The sequence below is a fragment of the Dreissena polymorpha genome, chromosome 10 (assembly GCF_020536995.1).
Source record: "Dreissena polymorpha isolate Duluth1 chromosome 10, UMN_Dpol_1.0, whole genome shotgun sequence".
NCBI classification, from domain to species: Eukaryota; Metazoa; Mollusca; class Bivalvia; order Myida; family Dreissenidae; genus Dreissena; species Dreissena polymorpha.
The window spans coordinates 32,427,921-32,452,221 of NC_068364.1; the positions used below are offsets into that span (position 1 = coordinate 32,427,921).

A 24,301-nucleotide genomic window follows, 5' to 3' on the forward strand; every position below is an offset into this window, starting at 1 on the left:
TGCTGTCCACAACTTTCTGCCTAGACTGGACTTTTGCTGTCCACAACTTTCCACCTAGACTGGACTTTTGCTGTCCACAACTTTCCACCTAGACTGGACTTTTGCTGTCCACAACTTTCTGCCTAGACTGGACTTTTGCTGTCCACAACTTTCCACCTAGACTGGACTTTTGCTGTCCACAACTTTCCACCTAGACTGGACTTTTGCTGTCCACAACTTTCCGCCTTGACTGGACTTTTGCTGTCCATAACTTTCCGCCTTGACTGGACTTTTGTTGTCCACAACTTTCCGCCTAGACTGGACTTTTGCTGTCCACAACTTTCCGCCTAGACTGGACTTTTGTTGTCCACAACTTTCCGCCTTGACTGGACTTTTGCTGTCCACAACTTTCCGCCTAGACTGGACTTTTGCTAAGAAGAGTCTTCATTTACATACAAAAATCCCTAAAAGTGTAAAGTGTTGTCCCAGATTAGCCTGTGTTGACTGCACAGGCTTATCTGGGACAACACTTAATGCACATGCAAAGGTTCACCAGAATGCAGCTTTATTGTTAGTAAGCAGCATCATAAACCTAACGACTAGTAGAACTCTAAAACAAAACATTGTTTCATTTTACCTGCCACTTTTTCGACTTTTTCTGCTGGAAGAGCTGCGGTCAGAAATGGTGGAGAATCCATCGATGTCCTGGAACTTCTTCCTGTGAAAACTGGCCCTGAACGATAACAATGGCAGCACATTATAACACAATTCTGTACTTTAATATGTATTAAGTGCAGTTTTATACCCTCTTTCAATACGACAAGTTGGGGCAGGTCATAAATCAATACAACACTATTCATGTGTTCGATCTATCGTGCAATAGCAAAATTGCAGCAACTTGTGTGATTTGCCATTTTTCTTTATTATTAAAAATTTGGTGCTCGATTCATATGGTTGTATGTAATACATTGTAAAGTACTGTAATTGGTGATAACAGCTGGTAACACACTCATCAATATTACCACTATTATTTCAACAAAGTTACTAGTGTTTATTTCGTATTAATATTTGCTATAATCTCGACTGTATTCGCTACAATTTTTTTAGCTGGATGACCTTATTACAGCACCTCTTAGAAAATTCACAAGTAGTAAAGTCGAGATATAAAGTGAACTTTAATACAAAATAAACGCTGGTTACGTTCTTTAACATTTTATACAGGTAATTAAGGGTATAAAACGGTTAAAAATATCAGTCTCTGCATGGACGTTGCCATCTGAACTATCACATGATTACCTCCTTTGGTAATAATATTCAACTCTTTCACCAATATATGTTAGACCACATACTCCAGTACTGGTTCTACCCAGAAAAACACCTAACAAGTGTATCATGTGAAGAAACAAGGAATATTTGCGATATGATTTGAGACTCGTTCTTGGAAAACTGGGCTAAATGCATGTGCATAAAGTGTTGTCCCAGATTAGCCTGTGCAGTCCATACAGGCTAATCAGGGACAACCATATGCTTTTATGAAATTAGTTTGTTTAAAGGACGTCTTTTCTAAACAATAATCCCGGCTAGGCTGAAAGTGTTGTCCCATATAAGCCTGTGTGAACTGCACAGGCTAATCTAGCACAACACTTCACGCACATATATTAAACCCAGTTTTCCCAGATCACGGCTCAGTTGACTATTGAACATACCCTGTTTCATTGACTTTTGAACATACCCTGTTTCATTGACTATTGAACATACCCTGTTTCATTGACTATTGTACATACCCTGTTTCATTGCGCTTGCTTCTTGAAGCCCACTCCTTTTTGCCTGCAAAATAAAAAACATCCCATAATGTAAATTTCCTTCTTCAATTTAACCCTTTCCCTTTTAGATACTCCTTTGGATGCGCTTATAGTGCCTTGGAAAATCAAATACAATTAAAGAACTTTCTTGATAGATTCATGTTATAAGGGCTTAGTTTTCAACCCTTATATACAAGCAGCAAACAGCATAACACCTCAACAGCCTGAGAGTCACTTGCTGGCTGCAAATGTTATAAGGCTTAGTTTCCAACCCTTATATACAAGCAGCAAACAGCATAAAACCTCAACAGCCTGAGATTGACTTGCTGGCTGCTCATGTTATAACGGCTTAGTTTCCAACCCTTATATACAAGCAGCAAACAGCATAAAACCTCAACAGCATGAGATTGACTTGCTGGCTGCTCATGTTATAACGGCTTAGTTTCCAACCCTTATATACAAGCAGCAAACAGCATACAACCTCAACAGCATGAGATTTACTTGCTGGCTGCTCATGTTATAACGGCTTAGTTTCCAACCCTTATATACAAGCAGCAAACAGCATACAACCTCAACAGCATGAGATTTACTTGCTGGCTGCTCATGTTATAACGGCTTAGTTTCCAACCCTTATATACAAGCAGCAAACAGCAGCAAACAGCATACAACCTCAACAGCCTGAGATTTACTTGCTGGCTGCTCATGTTATAACGGCTTAGTTTCCAACCCTTATATACAAGCAGCAAACAGCATACAACCTCAACAGCCTGAGATTTACTTGCTGGCGGCTTATGTGTTATGCTGGATGCTTATAGCCATTTTCACTTTACTTCTGAGCGGGAAAGGGTAAATAAGATATTAGAACACATTATTTCAGAGTGGTTAAATTTTGTACTAGATTTAATCAACAAATATTGAAAAAGGTTGAACTCAATAAAGAAGTTATCTTGCTTTTCCAAAAAAAATCATCTGAAAATTGAAAGAAGAAAACATTTTTTTATAAATAATTTATAGCTATTTAAAAAGAAAATAATTAAATTAAAGTTATACAGTTATAACCTATAAATAAATAACATTATCACAGCAAACATAAGTTAATATTATTTCACATGGAGCAATGCACAAAGTATATTAATTCGGAAAATGTTATTTCACATAGAGCAAAGCACAAAATATATAGATGCTGAAAATATGATTTCACACCCAGTAATGTAAAAAAACTGCTGAAATGCTGAAAATGTTATTTCACACACCCAGCAATGTACAAAACATTTAAATGTTGAAAATATTATTTCACACGCAGCAATGTACAAAACATTTAAATGCTAACAATGTTATTTCACACGCAGCAATGTACAGAATATTTAAATGCTAATAATATTACTTCACACCCAGCAACGCACAAAATATATAGATGCTTTAAACAATGTTATTTCACACCCAGCAACGCACAAAATAATTATAGATGCTGACAAAGAAAAAACTTAGAAATTATAAACAGTTAAATACAAATCAAATTAAAAAAACTATTATACCTCTGTAAATTCAATACGTCATTGACCAAACATGGTATTGTGTTATTCAAGCAGTAAGTGTGACTTGCCCATACCATATATTAAATACAAGTGAAGAACATCTGGCAATTCCTTGGACATGTAGCCTTAGACAAACATAACATTGGCGCAGGCTTTTTTTGACAACACGGCTATCAGCTAAGCATACTATGTTAATAAAAGCTCAACAATTCGCAAAATTCTCTCAGCAGATGCACTGGTATACCAAAAAATACTTTAATATCTGGAAAACCTAGCACAGAACCTGATGGGGTAGCCATGTTGGACCCTCGAGGCGTTATTACCACAGAAATCGGCCTGTTTTCCCTTTCTTCCTCCTTTACAGGCGGACTCGTATGCTCTTCCTCGCTTTCTATTCCCATACTCTGGATAGTCTCTAATCCCTGAATAGTCTCCAAACCAACGAGGTAGTTATTCTCTAACAACGGCAAACCCATGCTGTTAACATGTACATGCACGTTACCACGAATCAAACTTGAACTCTGATTTTTAATATTTTCTAAATTTTCCAGTTCATTCAACAGTTGAAACTCTAAATCTGCTAATTCATGCTGCATGCGTGTTACGTTTTTGTTACCATTAGTCTCAAAAAAGAAATCATCGACTTCACCTTCATAATCGAGATTCGAAACATGTTCCACATCAAACATGTTATTGATATCATCCGATATCTGACTATGGCGTGAGCTCTGCATATCCAAATGCAACATATTTGACATGGTCATTTTCTCGGAGAAATGCGACGCTCCGTATTCGCTCACCGAGACTGCTCCACTCCCGATCGCACTATCAGCAGACGACACTTCCTCAACGTTATGAAACAGGCTGTTCTTTGTCATGAATTTCGGGAGGGGCCCCACCTGCGATAAACTTGATAAATCCGTCAAATTTCGCTCCTTCAATCTCAGATCTTCAAAGGACTTCTGCGGTGAATCTCCGCCTTTCATCAATCCCCTGTTCATTGAATTGCCGACACCTTTAACAAGCTCTTCGCGATCGAATCTGAAGACTTGATCTTCATCAAAAAGGGCAAACGGGTCTTTCATAAAGGGGCTGACACTATCATCATACTCCTCTGGTATCCGACGCTCGAGCATAAATGCATCGTTTTCAATATCCGACGAAGGCGTCGGTGGTTCAAACCGTTCGCTAGGCACAACAGATGCCCCTGCACGATCGAACAGCTCCATTCTAGCATTGTAACGACTTTTATCGGATTTATCGGCGCTTTTATTTGTAACCATGCTCACGCCTCGCGAGAAAAGTAATTCGGAGTTTTCCTCAGAATAGCCTGGGGTAGGTGGCATTTCTGCGTACATTGTGGTTCTACCACTTGATTCGCACATATCTATCACTGAAAGTTCAAAACAGTGCCCTGTATTCAGCAACACATTCTTAGACTTTAGCTTAACCCTTTACCACTCAGATACGTATTTGAACCCAATTGAAGTCCTTAAGAAAATCAAATAAAATTTAAGTCCTTTCTTAACTTATTCAAGTTTGAAAGACTTCATTTTCAGCCCTAAGATAATGATGAGTAGCAAACAGCATATAACCTAAAAAGACTGCGAGTTACATGCAGGCTGTTCTGGTTTTATGCTGTTTGCACATAGCCATTTTTACTTTGCTTCTGAGTGTGGAAGGTTTAAAGAATATACTTAGAACCAAGAAAAATACCTCCAGCGTTTGAACATATAGAACATAGCACTGATGATTATGTCATTAACCCATTTATGCCTAGTGTACTCTCCAATCCTTCTAAATTGGATCAATTTATTTTCCAAATTAGGGATGTCTAGTATATTTATTTCTATATTTAGAATATTTCTTACAGAAATACCTTTCAGCAAATAGAGCAGACCCAAATGAGACACAGCATCATGTGGTGTCTCATCTGGGTCTACGCTGTTTGCCAAGGCCTTTTTTTTTAGACGCTAGGCACAAATGGGTTAATACAGTGTTTTACATGAAGAATGCTGTAGATACAGGACTGGTGGTAAATGCAAATTTTGACTCAAAATTAAAGCCAATCTTGAAAATTCCAATTAAAAGAATGCTCTTTATTCTAAGACTTAAGTCTAAGATATGTTTGGTGAATACGGCCCCAGGTAGTATAGGCAATGGGCTGGTAACAGGATTGGTTTGGTGAATACGGCCCCAGGTATTATAGGCAATGGGCTGGTAACAGGATAGGTTTGGTGAATACGGCCCCAGGTATTATAGGCAATGGGCTGGTAACAGGATAGGTTTGGTGAATACGGCCCCAGGTATTATAGGCAATGGGCTGGTAACAGGATAGGTTTGTTTTTTAAAAAGGTACTACACTTTTACATTTGATTTTGTCAAATATACATTTACAGTTGCAGTGCGCTCTGGGAAAATGGGTCTTAATGCAGTCTGTACAGGCTAACTAAGGACAACTCTTGCTGCCTAAACTGCATTTTTGTTTAAATAGAAATTTCATTAAATAAAAAAGTCCAGAAAAGCTACAATTGTTGTCCCTGATTAACCTGTGCAGACTTGTCCCTGATTAGCCTATGCAACCTACCCGATTAGCCTGTGCAGACTTCACAGGCTAATCTGGGACAACAGTTTACAAAGATGCATTAATCTGGGACAACAGTTTACAAAGATGCATTAAGCCCAGTTTACCCAGAACGACAATCATAATATATATATAAAGGATATTTGTTCGATTCGGTGGATTATTGAAAATATATATTTTCTATGATCATGAGTGAATTAAAATCGATATTTTTATTATTATTTTTATTTAATGATTTTTTTTCACAGTTTATATACATTGTTAAAGAGTTCAACTAAAGAATTTCGCTGGGATAATGACGTCATTTCGTAAAAAAATGACGTCATTTCACAGTAAAAAGTGGAAATCATCGATAATTTTCACTGATAATTTTCACTGATTGAAAAAGTGAAATTATCAGTTTTAATTCACTGATATTGCTCTATAAACCACCGGAAAGCATAAAATAAATTGATATAACTAATAACGTCACAAAAACCTCCCAGGTCATGCACTTCAACAACTGAAGTGTCTCGACCAACGACAAGACCACCAAAAACATTTGATTTATGTGGATTTTTTCCTGCAACAGAAAAATCTTTTAACAAAAAGTAATTATCCTGATCTGAAAAAAGGTAAACTACAAAAACAATCCCTTTATATTGATTTTTTTTCAAGCAAAACAAATCTTTTAAACAAAAAGTTGAAAAGAAGATTTGAAAAAAGGTCAACTACAACAACACTCCTTTAATGTTGATTTTTATCAGCAATACAAAAACTTCTAACAAAAATTAAGTATGGTGATCTGAAAAACAAAAAAGATATACAACAAATATTACCAAATACCGACATTCACGTCCAAGGGTATAGTTGTAACCATGCACTGTAATATGAGCCTTGTTCTAGGAAAACGGGTCTTAATGCTGTGCCTAAATGTCGTCCCAGATGAGCCTGTGCCAATTGCATGGGCTATCAGGGACAACATTTCAGCATTTACAGGTATTTTACTTTAAAGGCAGTCTCTCAATAAAAATACAGTTAAGGCATAAACTGTAATCCTTGATTAGCCTGCTGAATGCACAGGCTAATCTGGGATGACACTTAACGCACATGCATTTATCCCTGTTTTCAGAGAACGCTGCACATATAATAACAAATATCCAAGGGAGCTCACCTGACTTCCCCTCTGATTTGAATGAGAGTTCCCTCCCCTCTGACATGAATGATGGTTCCCTCCCCTGGTTTGAGGATTTCTGTGACCTTGACCTGCCCATGACCTGATCTACGTCCAACTGAAGAGCACAATAATAACAGCATTATTAATATGTAGACAAGAGAAATACTAAACAAGCAAAATAGCATACTTTTGTAGAGGTATCATTTTTCTTATACTGTAATTGTTCTTAGTTTTCGGGCACTCTAAGCTTTTAAACTCCCTCATTTTTTTAGAAATTAATCATTGTTTGAGAAATTTTGTGTCCACCCATATTTTACCCTATAATGAAGAACTCTAAATTTGCAGACAGTGGTATGTTATTAGAATTCTACTCTTGTAAATTTTAGGACTAAACAAGAGATGTGTTTGTCAGAAATACAAGGCCCCCTATTGCGCCGCTTTGAAGCCATAAATTTAACCTTTGACCTTGAAGGATGACCTTGACCTTTCACCACTCAAAATGTGCGGCTCCATGAGATACACATGCATGCCAAATATCAAGTTGCTATCTTCAATATCTGCAATATTGCAAATGTTATTGCAAAACTTTAACCTTGGTTAAAGTTTTGGGACACACACAATGACACAATGACAGACAGACAGGCCAAAAACAATATACCCCCGATCTTTCAATCCGGGGGCATAAAAAAAAACTTATTTGCAAGCGTCTGAAAACTTAGAGTAACAGGTTTTTAAAAGGGAAAATTCTAACAAAACATGAATTTCCCTCTAAAAATGATCTGATCACAGGTTTTGCATTCTTCTGCTATCAAACACCAAATTATTGTGAAAAAATTGGGACACAGGAGTCCATTCCCAAATTCAGAAGATTTATTGACAAATTTTGATATTTATTTGTCAGAAACACAATGCCCGATACTGCTTTGAAGCCATATATTTGACCATTGACCTTGAAGGATGACCTTGATCTTTCATCACGCAAAATGTGCAGCTCGGGGCCATGAGATACACATGCATGCCAAATATCAAGTTGCTATCTTCAATATTGCAAAAGTTATGGGCAATGTTAAAGTTTTTGGGCGGACGGATGACAGACTGACTGACGGACTGTTAAAAAACTATATGCCCCCCTTCAGGAGCATAAATATAGCCATGTATAAAAGATACATATTAAGACATTCTGAAGAGTTAAAGGGCAAATTGTGATATTTATCACTTGCAGGCAAAAGTTAGATTGCTGTGAATATGCTATACCTATTCTAAGATAATATGGTTAATGGTAAAACAGTTTCAATTTTTAATAGGCAAGCTTCTTATTACCCTGATAGGTTTCGGCCAACAGGTTTGTGAACACCATAAAACAAACTCATCATGGCATTGATTAATTTACAAATTCAAATCTTAAAAAATATTAAAGAATTTTACCTTTATTATAATTGATAATATAGGAAGGATAGGCTATAGGTTGGAGGGAATGGGTGGATAATTTTGCTCTCCACAAAATGCATTAAAATACATGTTTATAGTGAAACAAAAATAGTAATTTATAGTGCAACATGTGTATGAATATTTAGTGAACATTATTAGAAAGTGAAAATTTGGAAAACTTATGGGATAAATTAGTAGTTTGAAGAAGTTTCTACAGAGGAATATAATAATATTTGTGTAATACCTGAGAGATTACCTGTACGATACAATAAAACATCACCTTGGAATAATCCCTGAACATCAAGGTGTAGAAAGGATTAAAAACAGACTATAGTTATTGATAAGTGGTTGCCAATTATTTACTTTGACACCCCAGGCAAGAAGATAACTGTACTGTAACAACTTTAACAATGAGCAACGAAACAAAAAACCAGCAAAAACTAAACTTCATTGGAACAAAACCACCGACAAAGCCTGCAGTCAAGAAATATAGGCCAGATACGAGTGACAATAGTAACTCAAGCATGGAAGAACTTAACTCAATAAATATACAACTTCAAGCCATGACTGAAGGCATCTCCAACTTAAGGGAGGATCTCAAAGGCATGATAAAAAAAGATGAAGTTGAAATGCTAATAACAAACACTGTGACAAATCTCATTAAAAAACTTGAAGAAAACACAAACAAAAAATAGAAAAATTAATCAATGAAAAAGTAAACGAAATGCAGGCAAAAATCGACAGCATTGACTTTGATAACAAAAACCTCATAGAAAAAATAAAACAACTTGAAAACATCAATGAAAGCAACAAATCAACACTACAAGAACAAATTGATAAAACCAATGAAATAAGCAAAACCGCATATAAAAAAGCTAATTACAACGAGCAGTACTCACGAAAAAACAACATAAAAATCCTAAATATCCCAGAAAATAAAGAGGAAAACGAAACTTCACTAGCAAAATCTGTCAGTGAGATCCTAAAGATCAACACAGAGGTCGACCTACAGCCTGTAGATGTAGTGGCCATGCACCGGATTCCAACCAAGAAGGGACAGATCCGTCCAGTGATAATCAAACTACGCAATAACTCTGTGAAATCTGCCATAATGCGTAAAAGGGCACCAATGAAAAGCAAAGGGTACAGGCTGGTGGATGACGTCACAAAACCCAACCAGGGACTCATCAACAGGCTTTTATTGCATCCGAATATCGACAGTGCGTGGTACTTTAATGGGGCGGTCTATGGGAAAACTGTTGCAGAAGAACGTATCAAGTTTGATATATATGACAATGTTAATGATGTCATAGAAAACTTCAGGCAGTATAGAAGAAACGGCGGAAGCGGCCAGTAAGAGTGATGACATCTACAAGCCTAAGTGGTATGTTCCACATCTTACATGTTTTACGATTGCATTTTTTAAATTACAAATTAATACCCTTATTATATGTTGAACCGGCTTGTATGTGTGTGTGTTGTTACTTTTTCCTCGCAAATTGTAGATAACACTTAAACACCTTCCTTGTAATAAACATAAAACTTCCACATCTTACATGTTTTACGATTGAATTTTTAAATTACAAATTAATACCCTTATTATATGTTGAACCGGCTTGTATGTGTGTGTGTTGTTACTTTTTCCTCGCAAATTGTAGATAACACTTAAACACCTTCCTTGTAATAAACATAAAACGTATTGTAAAAAATAAATTGGAAAACTACAATCCATAAAAAATGATTTTAACAAAGTGAAAACTTACAAACGTAAACAAAGATACAAACTATATTATAATCGGTTAAACTCTTACAACTGACTATAGATTTTTGCCTTCTATTTTAAAGCATATCCATATAGTCTACATCTATCTATACCTTAAATAGATCATAGTCCTTATCAAATTTCTTAAGTGTATGGTAGTTGTATCTCCTGAGTAGCACAACAAATCATAAATTTATACACGGGTGATGCAATAGTATTTATCAAATTTGTGTAGTAGAAATACTTATTTGTCTGTTAATCTACTTAAAAAACCCTATTAATTAATGATACTATGATATTATTGTGTTCAATATAACTAGACCCATTATATATGAAGGGATTGTGTTAAATCATCTGTGTAGTTCTATCCTATACTATAGTTTATTCAGGATGAATATTTGTTGTAGTTTTATTTTCCTATATGTACATAATAGGTCAATTATTCAAAATGAACTGTTGATACATTATTTGTGATACATAATTTCGTGCTAAATCATCTGTGTAGTTCTATGCTATACTAAAGTATATTTAGGACGAATATTTGTTTTTCTCCTATATGTACATAATAGGTCATTTATTAAAAATGAGCTGTTGTTTGCATAACTTGTGGTACATTAAGGTACATTATCTTCCAGCTGTCTTTGCAGTTTTTGGCAAAATTAAGCATTGACAATACTGTTATTCTAACAATTTATAAACTCAAAACTTGTGTATATGTTCCGTATATCAAAATTGCAATCGTTGTGGGTGTAACTGGGGTCTCTGCATTGCAAATATATGCAGAAATACTTATCAGACATCATAAAGCCAAAGTATTAAGCGTCATACGTGTATTACATGACTACATATAAATTTTAAACTATGCACACAGGGACTTATAAAATAAGAATCGTTTTTTACCCATGGTGATGTATACATGTTGTTTAATATTAGTGGGGTAGGATCATATGCATGTAAAAGACAGATCCTTTATTGGAGGTAGTGATAAAACAAGATCAATTATTTCAGTAAAGTATATTGTATATTGCAACAAAAGGATACAATCGGTGATTAAGATTTTCAATATTTTATTTTGAATCTTGAATCTTAAACCATATCAACTAAGACTAGCAGTTTTAGGTATACTGAATAAATCATTTGGTAAGGGGAGAAAACTCTTCTGTTCCTTTTGAGAATGATTGGAAGAGTTAGCTTTCCTTTCTGCACTCGTTTTTTCTAATTTAGATGATAACGAGGTCATTGATGAAATAGTTTATTCAAGTCTCATCACCTTAGAATTACTGTACTTATGTTCTCGTAATATAATATGAATATTACATCATGTTATGTGAATATTACATTAATATATGTCTATTCAAGCCTCGTCACATTAGAATTATTGTACTTATGTTCTCGTAATATGATAAGAATATTCAAATCTCGTCACATTAGAATTATTGTACTTATGTTTTCGTAATATGATATGAATATTACATCATGTTGTGTGAATATTACATTAATATTTGTGAAGAACATACAGTTTGTTAAAAAAAATTAAAAAACTTATTGATTTTGAAACTGTTATTTATATTAACACTTTTATAGACCATGTTTTTCAAATAGAAATATTGAAATATCAAATCAATATATGCTGTGTAAATACTGTATGTCTCTTAAGAAAATTGATATTGAATCTCGAGTGGATGCGATATTTAGTATCTGTATCAGAACATTATCGTTTATTCAACCATAACGTTTTTTTTTATGCAACACCATGTATTATGAATATATGAATGATATAATATATGTTGATCAAGGACCATAACGGCCTATTTCAACTGTGTAAATATTATTATAATATAATGTATTTGTCGAAATAAAAGTTCTTCTGTCCTCTTTATATGCTTGACAAGTTTCTAAGCTGTGTACAATTTTTATTGTAAAAAGAAAATTTGCATATTGTTCTTGTATACATGTAATTATGTCTTCTTAATATGAGCGAACACTAACCTGCTTAAATACGCTTTTAGTTACGTCTATATATAAATGAATACAATTGATATCTGCAACACATGAACGTTGATGACAATCCTTCATTAATCAGGGATGTTCTGAACCTTGCTTTAATTATATGATTAACGCATATATGTTGGGGTAAAAAGCATGTGTAGATGTAGTTGTTATAAAACATATGTTTAGATAAAATAAGTCTTCATTATAAAAATTAAAGACAATCTTTTATTTATCAGGGATATTATGTAACTTGTTTTTAATTACATGATTAACTCATATGTCTTTGTCTTTTTTGTCGGTAATAAGCATGTATATGTGTAGATTTTGTTAAAAAACCATGTCTAGATAAATTAAGAATTCCTTCTTAAAAATTATTTAGTAATACTTTGAAATATTGTTTTGAACGTTAATATAAATTCTTATTCTATCAGGGATGTTTTTGTACTTTGTTATAATTATACGTTTATAAACACATATGTTTGCGGTATAATAAACACGTATAGATGTAGATTCTATTTAAAAAAATAAGTATAGATAAATTAAGCATTCATTAACAAAAATAGTGCATAATGTATTAAATATTAAAATAATAAACTTCTAAAAAGCATGCAGAATTAACTGATCTTCAAAAACTGTTGCATTCAGTTGTTTTTGTTGTTGTTTTTGTCAGAATCATGAAGACTTTGGGTTTCTATGTCGCTTTTTCCTTTTTTTACGTTCACCATAAGGAATACACCACCAAAACAATAACACGTAAAGAATTCTACGTATGTTGTAAAATTATGTATTTTGATGTAAATAAGTCCATATGTTTGATTGTAACCACAATCATTCATTATACTTTAAGCCTCCTTTTGTACTTTTTATTATTTTGTTCTTATATTGTATGTTCGTGTTTAAGTTTCTGAATTGTTTGTGTCTAAACATGCAGAAGCTGAAAGTTATGAATATTGTATTATATATATTGTCCCAAGATACCTGTTTTGGGATTCATATCTTACAGCTCTTTTTTCATCCTTCTGTGATTATTTCTTTTCACTTCTTCATGCCTATAGAATCTTCATATTTTTGTATCTCTAATTTTAGTTTTCTATTTTTGTATGTATGTATGGACATCTTTAAAATAGAAACTTACTGGACAAACCCACATAATAATATTTACACACCCTCCCTCTCTTTAAATGATTAAATTATGCACTCTGAACGTAAAAGGGCTTAACAATAAAGAAAAACGCATTAAAATCTTCAAATGGTTAGACGAAAAAAAATATAGTATATGCCTACTACAAGAAAGCCACTTGACACATACTTTAGCACAAACCTTAAAAGATGAATGGGACGGAGACATCTATCTTAGCGGACAACATACTAATAAACAAGGCATTGCCTTTCTGATAAAAAATAATATAGGGATCACAGTCAATAACTTTAACGAAATAATAATTGGCAGACAAGCAAGTATAGATATCAAAATACACGAAACAGAATTAACATTAATCAATGTCTACGGCCTTAACATAGATGATTCCACATTCTACGAAACATTACAAACCTTTATAATTCATAACCAAGATAAAAACATTATAATCGGTGGTGATTTTAATACTGTTCTTAACCCATTATTAGACAAAAAGAATGGAAACCTTTATTCTCATCCTAAAAATAGAAACATTTTAAATAACATAATTGAAAACTACAATATGATAGACATCTGGCGTACAATATATCAAAACGAAAGCAAATTCACCTGGCACTCAAACACAAAACCAACAATATTTTGTAGATTAGACTATTTTTTAATATCTGAATCTCTTTGCAACATTATTGACACATGTAACATAAAACCAGGATTTATGACTGACCATTCTCTAGTTGAACTTAAACTGCACAATATACAACATGAAAGAGGCCCAGGATACTTTAAAATTAACAACAGCATCTTATTAGATACACAATATCAAACACAAATAAAACAGGAAATATTAAATACAGTCCAAAATAATAAAGATGCAAACCCAAACACCTTATGGGAAGTAATCAAAGGAAATATACGTAACACAACAATTAGATACACATCATTTAAACAAAAAGAAACACACAAACTTGAAACTGAAACCATCAAAACCATTGAAACACTTGAAAAACAATTGCATCAAACAAACACAAATGATACCACCGACATTGAAAATGAAATAACATTAAAAAAACAAATATTAGATGGAATCTATCATAAACATCTCAATGGAATAATACTAAGAGCGCGTGCTCAGCATGTTGAACACAATGAAAAAAAACACAAAATATTTTGCAAACATTGAAAAACGTAGAAGTGAACAAAAAACTGTACACAAACTAGTAGTCAATGGCAAAGATATAACAAACAGAACTCAAATACTAGAAGAACAACGTTTATTTTTCGAAACCCTCTATAAACGAAAAAATGTTGAAAATAACACCCTTTTTAAAAATACACATCACGCTTTAAACCAGGAGGAAAAACAACTGTGCGACGGATTGCTTAATGAATATGAATGTGGACTAGCCCTAAAAGAAATGCAAAATAACAAAAGCCCAGGATCGGATGGCATCACAATCGAATTTTATAAAATATTCTGGAATGATATAAAAACACATCTAATTAATTCACTTAACTACTCATTTAACAACGAAAACTTAACTACGCTACAAAAACAAGGTATTATATCACTTATTCCAAAACCTGGAAAAAACTTAGATTCCTTATCAAACTGGCGCCCGATTAGTTTACTAAACAATGATTATAAAATTGCAACTAAAAGTATAGCAAACAGAATTAAAAAAATATTACCATCAATTATTTCAAATTCTCAATCTGGTTTTATAAAGGGACGATACATTGGTGAAAACGTTCGTCTTATCCAAGAATGCATAAACTATTTCAACAATTCAAATAGTCCTGGTCTAATATTCTTTGCAGACTTTGAAAAGGCATTCGATTCGCTTGATCATTCATTTATGTTCTCCTGCTTAGAAAATATGAACTTTGGTGAAAGTCTCATTCAATGGGTCAAACTATTCTATACCGATATTAAAAGTATAATCATTAACAATGGCTTCTTTTCAAACAGTTTTAACATCGAACGGGGGGTTCGACAAGGATGTCCACTGTCATCATCGCTATTTATTATTTGCATTGAGTTTCTATCACATCACATCCAATCAAATAAACACATAAAAGGCATATCACTAGAACCTGACGAAGAAATCAAACAATCCCTATTTGCTGACGATGCAACTTACTTTTTAAACGACAATTACGATTCTTTCCATAACCTAATAGAGTCGCTAACCCTTTACGGAATGACATCGGGTCTAAAACTAAACAAAAGTAAATGTACTGTGCTACGAGTAGGTAAATTAAAACAAAGTAATGTTCTATATAAAAAAGAAATGAAATTTAATTGGACATCCGATGAAGCCACAACGTTAGGAATTACTTTCACAAATAATGAAAAGGATACAGTTCTTAAAAACATTCTACCTAAATTACAGAATTTTAAAAACTGCTTAAAATCATGGCATCATCGTAAACTTACACTAATCGGAAAAAACACAGCATTGAAAACGTTTGCACTTCCTAAATTAATATATGTATTAACAGTTCTCCCAAATCCACCAAAAGATGTTATTAACGATATAAAATCAGCAATATTCAATTTCATATGGGACGGTAAGCCTGATAAAATAAAAAGAACTCAGTTAATTCAATCTGTAGAAAATGGAGGTATCCAATTAACGAACATTGACTCATTCTTGAATGCAATCAAATGCAGCTGGGTTAAAAGATACCTAGATAATACCAATACGAGTAAATGGAAATTATTCTACCAGAAAATCCTAAAAAAATATGGTGACTCCTTACTCTTTGAATGTAACATCAGCAATACTATCTTACATGAAATTGCAAACGAAAACATATTTCTGTCTGATGTTCTATCAGCGTGGAGTGATGTCATTCATAAATTAGAAACCCAAACTAGCAGTAAAACAATTTTATGGAACAATAAAGACATAACTTCAAACAATAAGACGTTTTTCTATAAAGATTGGTTTGAACGAAGCATTAAATATGTCGACCAATTATATGACTATAGAATTAAGGATTTCTACTCTTTTGATAATATATGCTACATACATGGAATACCTTCAAATAATTTTCTGAAGTACTACACACTAATCAAAAGCATACCCATACATATTAAATCTGAAATCAATACAAATAATACACCATGTACTCAAACAACATTTGTAGAAAACATACTTGGAAGAAAAAACAAAACAAATAAAACATTTTACAAACTACAAATTAAAAACCCTACGGAAAACTCCAAAATCCAAAATAAATGGCAAGTCCTTTTTGGAGAAAATGAACTTAATTGGAAACACATATTTACCATGCCATATAAAGCAACTATTGAATGCACACTGAGAAATTTTCAATATAAATACATCCATAGAATTATAGCTACAAATAAATATCTCTTTAAATGCAAATTATCTAACTCAAATCTGTGTGACTTCTGCAGTGAAAACATTGAAACTATAGAACATCTTTTTTGGGAGTGCAAACACATCCAGCCTATCTGGAATCAATTAACATCTTTTCTTGAACAACAGCAACTAAACGTTAAACTATCTTTCTTAAATGTAAGTTTCGGAATTAACTCATTGAAATCAATAGACGGTAATAATATTGTGAATTTTATGGTTATATTGATGAAATATTTCATCTTAAACATGAAGTACAAAAAACAAGTACCAAATTTTAATTGTTTTGTCCATAGTCTTAAACTAAAAATCCAGATTGAGAAAGAAATAGCCCTCAGTAATGACACATTACAAATCTTTGAACAAAAATGGAATCGGATTAAATTCTCATAATGTTTTGTCCACTTATATACATTTCACCTTTTTTTATCTTTCTAAAAAAGTTTTTGTTTATATTTTTTTCAATCAGACAAGATCATTGTGAATTTACAACAAAACACACAAATCCAGTATGCTTTCTTCCGACTTAATACAACTCATCATTTTTCAAAACTATTCCTCTGTTGTTCTTTTCTTTTCTCTCAAAAAAAAAAAAAATATATATAATAGCATATCTTGTATAACATGTCTGAACTTTATTGCTTTATACAATCACTGTGTTGTATGATCATATACATGTTTACATTATATGTATGATATTGAATAAAAAAAAAAAAAAAAAAAAAAAAAAAAAAAAAAAAAAAAAAAATAATTGATAATATGGAACTAAATGAATATTGCCCATTTAAGACAAGTGTTTTTTGGTACCGTATGAAAACAAATTACCCCCTCCAATTCCCCACACACACCACCACCCCCTGAATGCTCCTATATGTAGCAAGTTGGAATATTCCCGATATAGAGTTTATAAAACTGTCAGTGGAAAATGTGTATAGCATTTGCTTACACAAAATTCATCTTCATGACTTCATAAGTTACAATCATACATGAATGTGGGTTTGACGGTTTTACATTGACAAGTGTAATAGGACTTGGTTCCACTAATTTGTGGCCTTTAAGGCAAAAATGGCCTGGCCGAATTCTTAAATGGTTGTAACTCTTTCCCACCAAGAAGCAAAGTGAACAGTCTGTTCAGGTTTTATGCTGTTTGCTGCTCCCTAGTATCTTAGAGCTGGAAATGAAGACTTAAAAACTTGAATCTGAATCAGCAAAATGAAAAATCCGCTGATTAAAATTAGTTATGATACACAAATGACAGGAAAACTAATCATTCATAGGTCGCTGTGGGATAGTGGATATGGTCTCCATCTAGCAACCAGGAGTTCATTGGTTTAATCCCCGTTGTGGGAGCGTTCTTAAAATCACCCAAAAAGACACCAGGTACTTGCTGTACCCAGGAAACAGACTCGAGTGTTTCAACAAGCCCTCGGCTGCCAATGCAATCGAGCTTCAATAAAAAGGTATAACATAAAATGAAAACTCTGCTGGTCTTTATAAATAACTATATAAAAAAAGATTCTGGTCTTAATAACATATAGTCACTGTGGTGTAATGGATAAGGTGTCTGTCTAGCAACCGGTCGGTTGAAGGTTCGATCCCCACTATGGGAGCATTTGTTAGATTTCCCCAAAAGACACCAAGTACTGGCTCTGGGTCCAGGAAATGGATTCGAAAGCGTTTCAATAAGTCCGATGCTTTCGATGCAATCAAACTAAAATAAAAAGGTTTAAACTAACATGTAATTACGATATAAAAAAGAATCAAAACCCACTAATTCACCTCTTCGTCGAAGACCCCCGGGGTGGTGTCCTGTACCCATTCAGATATCCTGATGTGACGCTGGGGGTCCTCAGGGGTGTTAGCAAACCGCTCAGCAAGGATCGACATGGCGTATTCCTGAAGCAGACGCAATGAAAATGGATTGGGTTTAAATGAAGGTCCAAGCAGATGCGATAAGAATGGGTTTGGTTTAACCCATATGAGTGAACCGACAGAACTGCTCAGCATAGATCGACATAATGTATTCCTGAAGCAGACGCAATGAAAATGGGTTGGGTTTAAAAGTATGTTCAAGCAGATGAAATCAGTATGAGTTTGGATTAAACCATGCTCCTGAAGCTAACACAATAAAAACAAGACTTGTTTCAAGCAATATAAGTCCCCTACCGGCTCGACCATTGTCAGAAATTCTACCATTTTCAGATTTTTTTTGGTATATATTTGTTGCCAAAGCAACCAGAATTTTTGACGTAGGAACAAAATAAAACAAGGGACAAAATTGTCACAAAACCAGGTTTTCATTGTGAAAAAAAAATCTGATAAAGGGAGAAAACTCAAACTGAACTTTTGAAATGACCAAAAAAAATTAACCCCCTTTGTAAGTTTTTTTTTTTTTTTAAATCTATTTTTAGTCGTGGCGACCTTGACATTGGAGATATTGACGTGATTCTTTCGTGGGACACACCGTCCCATGATGGTGAACAAATGTGCCAAATGATTTTAAAATCTCACAATGAATGACATAGTTATGGCCAGGACAAGCTCATTTATGGCCATTTTTGACCTTTGAACTCAAAGTGTGACCTTGACCTTGGAGATATCGACGTAATTATTTCGCGCGACACACCGTCCAATGATGGTGAACAAATGTGCCAAATGATTTTAAAATCTGACGATGAACTACATAGTTATGGCTCGGACAAGCTCATTTATGGCCATTTTTGACCTTTGAACTCAAAGTGTGACCTTGACCTTGGAGATATCGACGTAATTATTTCGCGCGACACACCGTCCAATGATGGTGAACAAATGTGCCAAATGATTTTAAAATCTGACAATGAACGACATAGTTATGGCCCGGACAAGCTTATTCCGCCAGCCCGCCAGCCAGCCAGCCCGCCAGCCAGCCAGCCCGCCCGCATTCGCCAATCTAATAACCAGTTTTTTCCTTCGGAAAACCTGGTTAATGACTTGCATAATGTCCTTATTGCCATATATCCATGTTTATAGTTTCATCAAAAAATATTAAGACCTTTTAAAGTTATCGCAGGATCCAGAAAGCCACCATTTCAGCAGTATTTCTAGTCTATTTGTTGCCATAGCAACCAGAATTTTTTACATAGGAACAAAATTAAATGACGTGCATAATGTCCATATTGACATCTATCCATGTTCCAAGTTTCATGAAAAAATATTAAAACCTTTTAAAGTTATCGCAGGATCCAGAAAAGTGTGACAGACAGACAGACAGACAGACTGACAGACTGACTGACAGACGGAGCGCAAACCATAAGTCCCCTCCGGTGAAACCGGTAGGGGACTAAGTAAGCTTCATCCAGAAAATCATAAGGTTGCAGTGGCATAGTAGACAATAGGGTGTCCGCCTAGCAACCGGGAGATCACGGGGTCGATTCTTTAGATCTCCCTTATAGACACCAAGTTCTGATTCTAGTCCCAGGAAACAGACATAGTGGACAATATGGTGTCCGCCTAGCAACCAGCAGGTCACGGGGTCGATTCTTTAGATCTCCCTTATAGACACCAAGTTCTGATTCTAGTCCCAGGAAACAGACATAGTGGACAATATGGTGTCCGCCTAGCAACCGGAAGGTCACGGGGTCGATTCTTTAGATCTCCCTTATAGACGCCAAGTTCTGATTCTAGTCCCAGGAAACAGACTCGAGAGTGTTTCAAATAAGTAGTAAGTACTTTAAATGCAATCAAGCTTAAAAAATAGGTTTAAACTAAGGAAACCAAGGTTTTATGCCTATTCATAAATGTTCGTCCCAAATTAGCCTATAATAATGCAGTCTGTCTTAACTGTTCTTTTAAAGTAGAAGACTTATTTAAAACATAAAAACTACCATAAAAGTGGTTAGTGTCGCCTCTAATATGCCTGTGGGGATTGCACATGCTTATCAGGGATGTCGTCTCTAATAAGCCTGTGGGGATGCACATGCTCATCAGGAATGTCGTCTCTAATAAGCCTGTGGGGATTGAACATGCTTATCAGGGATGTCGTCTCTAATAAGCCTGTGGGGATTGCACATGCTTATCAGGGATGTCGTCTCTAATAAACCTGTGGGGATTGAACATGCTTATCAGGGATGTCGTCTCTAATAAGCCTGTGGGGATTGAACATGCTTATCTGGGATGTCGTCTCTAATAAGCCTGTGGGGATTGCACATGCTTATCAGGGATGTCGTCTCTAATAAGCCTGTGGGGATTGCACATGCTTATCAGGAATGTCGTCTCTAATAAGCCTGTGGGGATTGAACATGCTTATCAGGGATGTCGTCTCTAATAAACCTGTGGGGATTGAACATGCTTATCAGGGATGTCGTCTCTAATAAGCCTGTGGGGATTGCACATGCTTATCAGGGATGTCATCTCTAATAAGCCTGTGGGGATTGCACATGCTTATCTGGGATGTCGTCTCTAATAAGCCTGTGGGGATTGCACATGCTTATCAGGGATGTCGTCTCTAATAAGCCTGTGGGGATTGCAATGCTTATCTGGGATGTCGTCTCTAATAAGCCTGTGGGGATTGCACATGCTTATCAGGGATGTCGTCTCTAATAAGCATGTGGGGATTGCACATGCTTATCTGGGATGTCGTCTCTAATAAGCCTGTGGGGATTGCACATGCTTATAAGGGATGTCGTCTCTAATAAGCCTGTGGGGATTGCACATGCTTATCATGGATGTCGCCTCTAATAAGCCTGTGGGGATTGCACATGCTTATCAGGGATGTCGTCTCTAATAAGCCTGTGGGGATTGCACTTGCTTATCAGGGATGTCGTCTCTAATAAGCCTGTGGGGATTGCACATGCTTATCAGGAATGTCGTCTCTAATATGCCTGTGGGGATTGCACATGCTTATCAGGGATGTCGTCTCTAATAAGCCAGTGGGTATTGCACATGCTTATCAGGGATGTCGTCTCTAATAAGCCTGTGGGGATTGCACTTGCTTATCAGGAACAGCACTTTACACACATGCATTAAGCCCTATTTTAAGCAGTGCTGTCAGCAAACCGCTCAGCCAGGACCAACATAGCATACTCCTCAACCAGACACAATAAAAATGGTAGCAGAGGCTATTATTATTTCTGCTTAAACTTGATATTCGCGGCAAAGAGACTTCCTTTAAAAGAAAAATACCAATAACGTGGAAAGCGTAGTCACTGGTTAGCCATTTGGGACTGAACAAGCTAATTTTACAGGACACTGTATGCACATGCATCAAACCCCGTTGTCTTTGAGAGGCTAAACTGGGTGTGGTTTTAAACCATGGTCTCAAATAAACCCAGTCTTTTAACATGTCCCAATATGGAGGATCTTTCAGTGGATTGAATAACAACTCAAGAGACCTAGTTTAACAAAGATCTGCATATGAGACACGTACATGTACTTATATTAAGTTCTGACTGAAGTTCAAGGTCACAACCCATAGACATTCATAATTCATGTTTAGAAAAGACTTTCTTGAAATAGAAAATACCACAAAAGAGTTTAATCCATAATGACTTGTGTGACCATCACATTTTACACAGGTAAGAGTTTTAAGGGCCAACATTACCCTTGACACACCGGATACCATTTTATTACCCCTATTTGATGACCTTCCCTCATCAACCTTGCTGCTATAGGCCTCATATATGATCTCCATTGTCCCCAGGATATATATCAACTTACCCATATTTATGCATTTTCCTTGAACCTATCCCAACTTTATGCATTCAGCCTTGATTTCCAATAACACACCTTATGTTGTATTAACCCTCCTTAAAAAGGCCAAAATTTTATACATGAAGCCGTTATTTCCCATTACTCACTTTATCTTTTATGACCCTATCTGATTGCCCCAATTGTATCACTAAAGGGACCTTTTCACAGAATTATGCATGTTTTTAAGCTTGTCATTAAATGCTTTTAATTGATAAATGTAAACAATCTAACTTAAGATTTGCAGTATAAAACAAAAATACAATTAAATAAAGAAAAAAAAAGTAATTCACACCTGAGCTTGAACCACTGACCCTTAAAGTAAAAGTCTAACGCTTAACCCTTTGCATGCTGGAAAAGTTGTCGTCTGCTAAAATGTCGTCTGCTGAATTTCTAAAATTAGCATTTTCTTCAATTTTTTTCAAAGAATGCTATTGGAATAGCAAACAGTTTGGATCCTGATGTGATTCCACGTTCTGTGGCGTCTCATCTGGATCCAAACTGTTTGCAAAGGCTTTTAAAACTCGGTTCCAGCACTGAAACGCTTAAAACAACTTGGCTATCCATGCTGACATATTACTACAGGTATTTTATACTTAAAATAAGCAATTCGTGTAATGTCACACATTTTAACTATAGCAATAGAACTTTCAAATTATACAACTGTTTTGCGTTGTAACGCTTGATAATTTTCAGGATTTTAAATCACCAAGAGATTCATATATAATGAATATTTTAGAGCATGGTAAATTTTTAGTATAACTGTTTCCTTGCAAAAAACATAACTACAACAAAATGTGCATATCTGACACAACTTTTTTTTAATTTAGTCAATTTATCAAAACATGAAAAGGTCCCTTTAAGCCTAATATTTCCCATTACACACTTTATGACCCCTTCTATGGCCCCTACCTCATCAGCCTTGCTGCTGTAGGCCCCATGTATGATCCCCATTGACTCCAGGGTAATCAGCAACTGCTCCTTGTCCCTGGCCCCAGTAAGGGTCGCTATGGCGTCTGCTGTGGCCCTTCTGATGTGCTCCTGGATTCAGAGGTTTGTCTCACAATCAAGATATAGACAGATGCTACACATAAGGGAGTACATGACAGTGCTGTTATTGTTTTTACAAAATTTAAAGGTAGTTCAGTCAGTTTTTGGATCTTGAAAAGTCCCAAAATTGTATCATATCACAGGCATTGTTGTAAAGCTCCATAAACACTCAAAATCAACAAAAATATTGTAAAATATTGTGTAAAATAAAGTTAACAATTAAACAAGAGATGTGTTTGTCAGAAACACAATGCCCCCTTCTGCGCTGCTTTGAAGCCATATATGTGATCTTTGACCTTGAAGGATGACCTTGACCTTTCCCCACTCAAAATGTGCTGCTCCATGAGATACACATGCATGCCAAATATCTAGTTGCTATCTTCAATATTGCACAAGTTATGCTCAATGTTAAAGTATTCGGAGGGACGCACAGACTGACAAACGGACTGACGGACAGTTCAACTGCTGTATGCCACCCTACCATGCGCACAAAAATCAGTATTTCTTACAGCAATAGCCAAAATTTCAACGCAAGACATGGTCTGGTAACATAGATTTAATGAGATACAAAATGCTGGTTTTTATTTTTTGTGTGATAATATATTCCATGTGAATTTCCAGCAACGATATCCAAACCTTTACGAGTGAACGCGTGATTGGCTTCAGGTAGCGTCGTAAGCACGATGTAGTGCTCATGAATAATCATTATGTTATTAATAAGCGGTGCTTAAGCGTGGTCGTCTTGCTCTTTACTATTCAGCA

General features: G+C 35.0%; 2 protein-coding genes across 3 annotated transcripts in view; one reads left to right on the forward strand and one right to left on the reverse strand.

Annotated features, from left to right (window-relative positions):
- Nucleotides 1-24,301, forward strand: part of LOC127849021 (uncharacterized) — a 330,113-nt gene that overhangs the window by 78,650 nt on the left and 227,162 nt on the right. The window lies entirely within an intron of this gene.
- Nucleotides 1-24,301, reverse strand: part of LOC127847190 (uncharacterized) — a 233,394-nt gene that overhangs the window by 45,339 nt on the left and 163,754 nt on the right. For both annotated transcript variants that reach the window (XM_052378912.1, XM_052378913.1), the window contains exons 36-40: nt 23,402-23,530; nt 18,545-18,661; nt 7,054-7,171; nt 1,764-1,806; nt 617-712 (exon numbers count right to left, since the gene is read on the reverse strand). In XM_052378912.1, the coding sequence (XP_052234872.1) occupies nt 617-712; nt 1,764-1,806; nt 7,054-7,171; nt 18,545-18,661; nt 23,402-23,530 (503 nt within the window). The remainder of the gene's footprint in view (nt 1-616; nt 713-1,763; nt 1,807-7,053; nt 7,172-18,544; nt 18,662-23,401; nt 23,531-24,301) is intronic.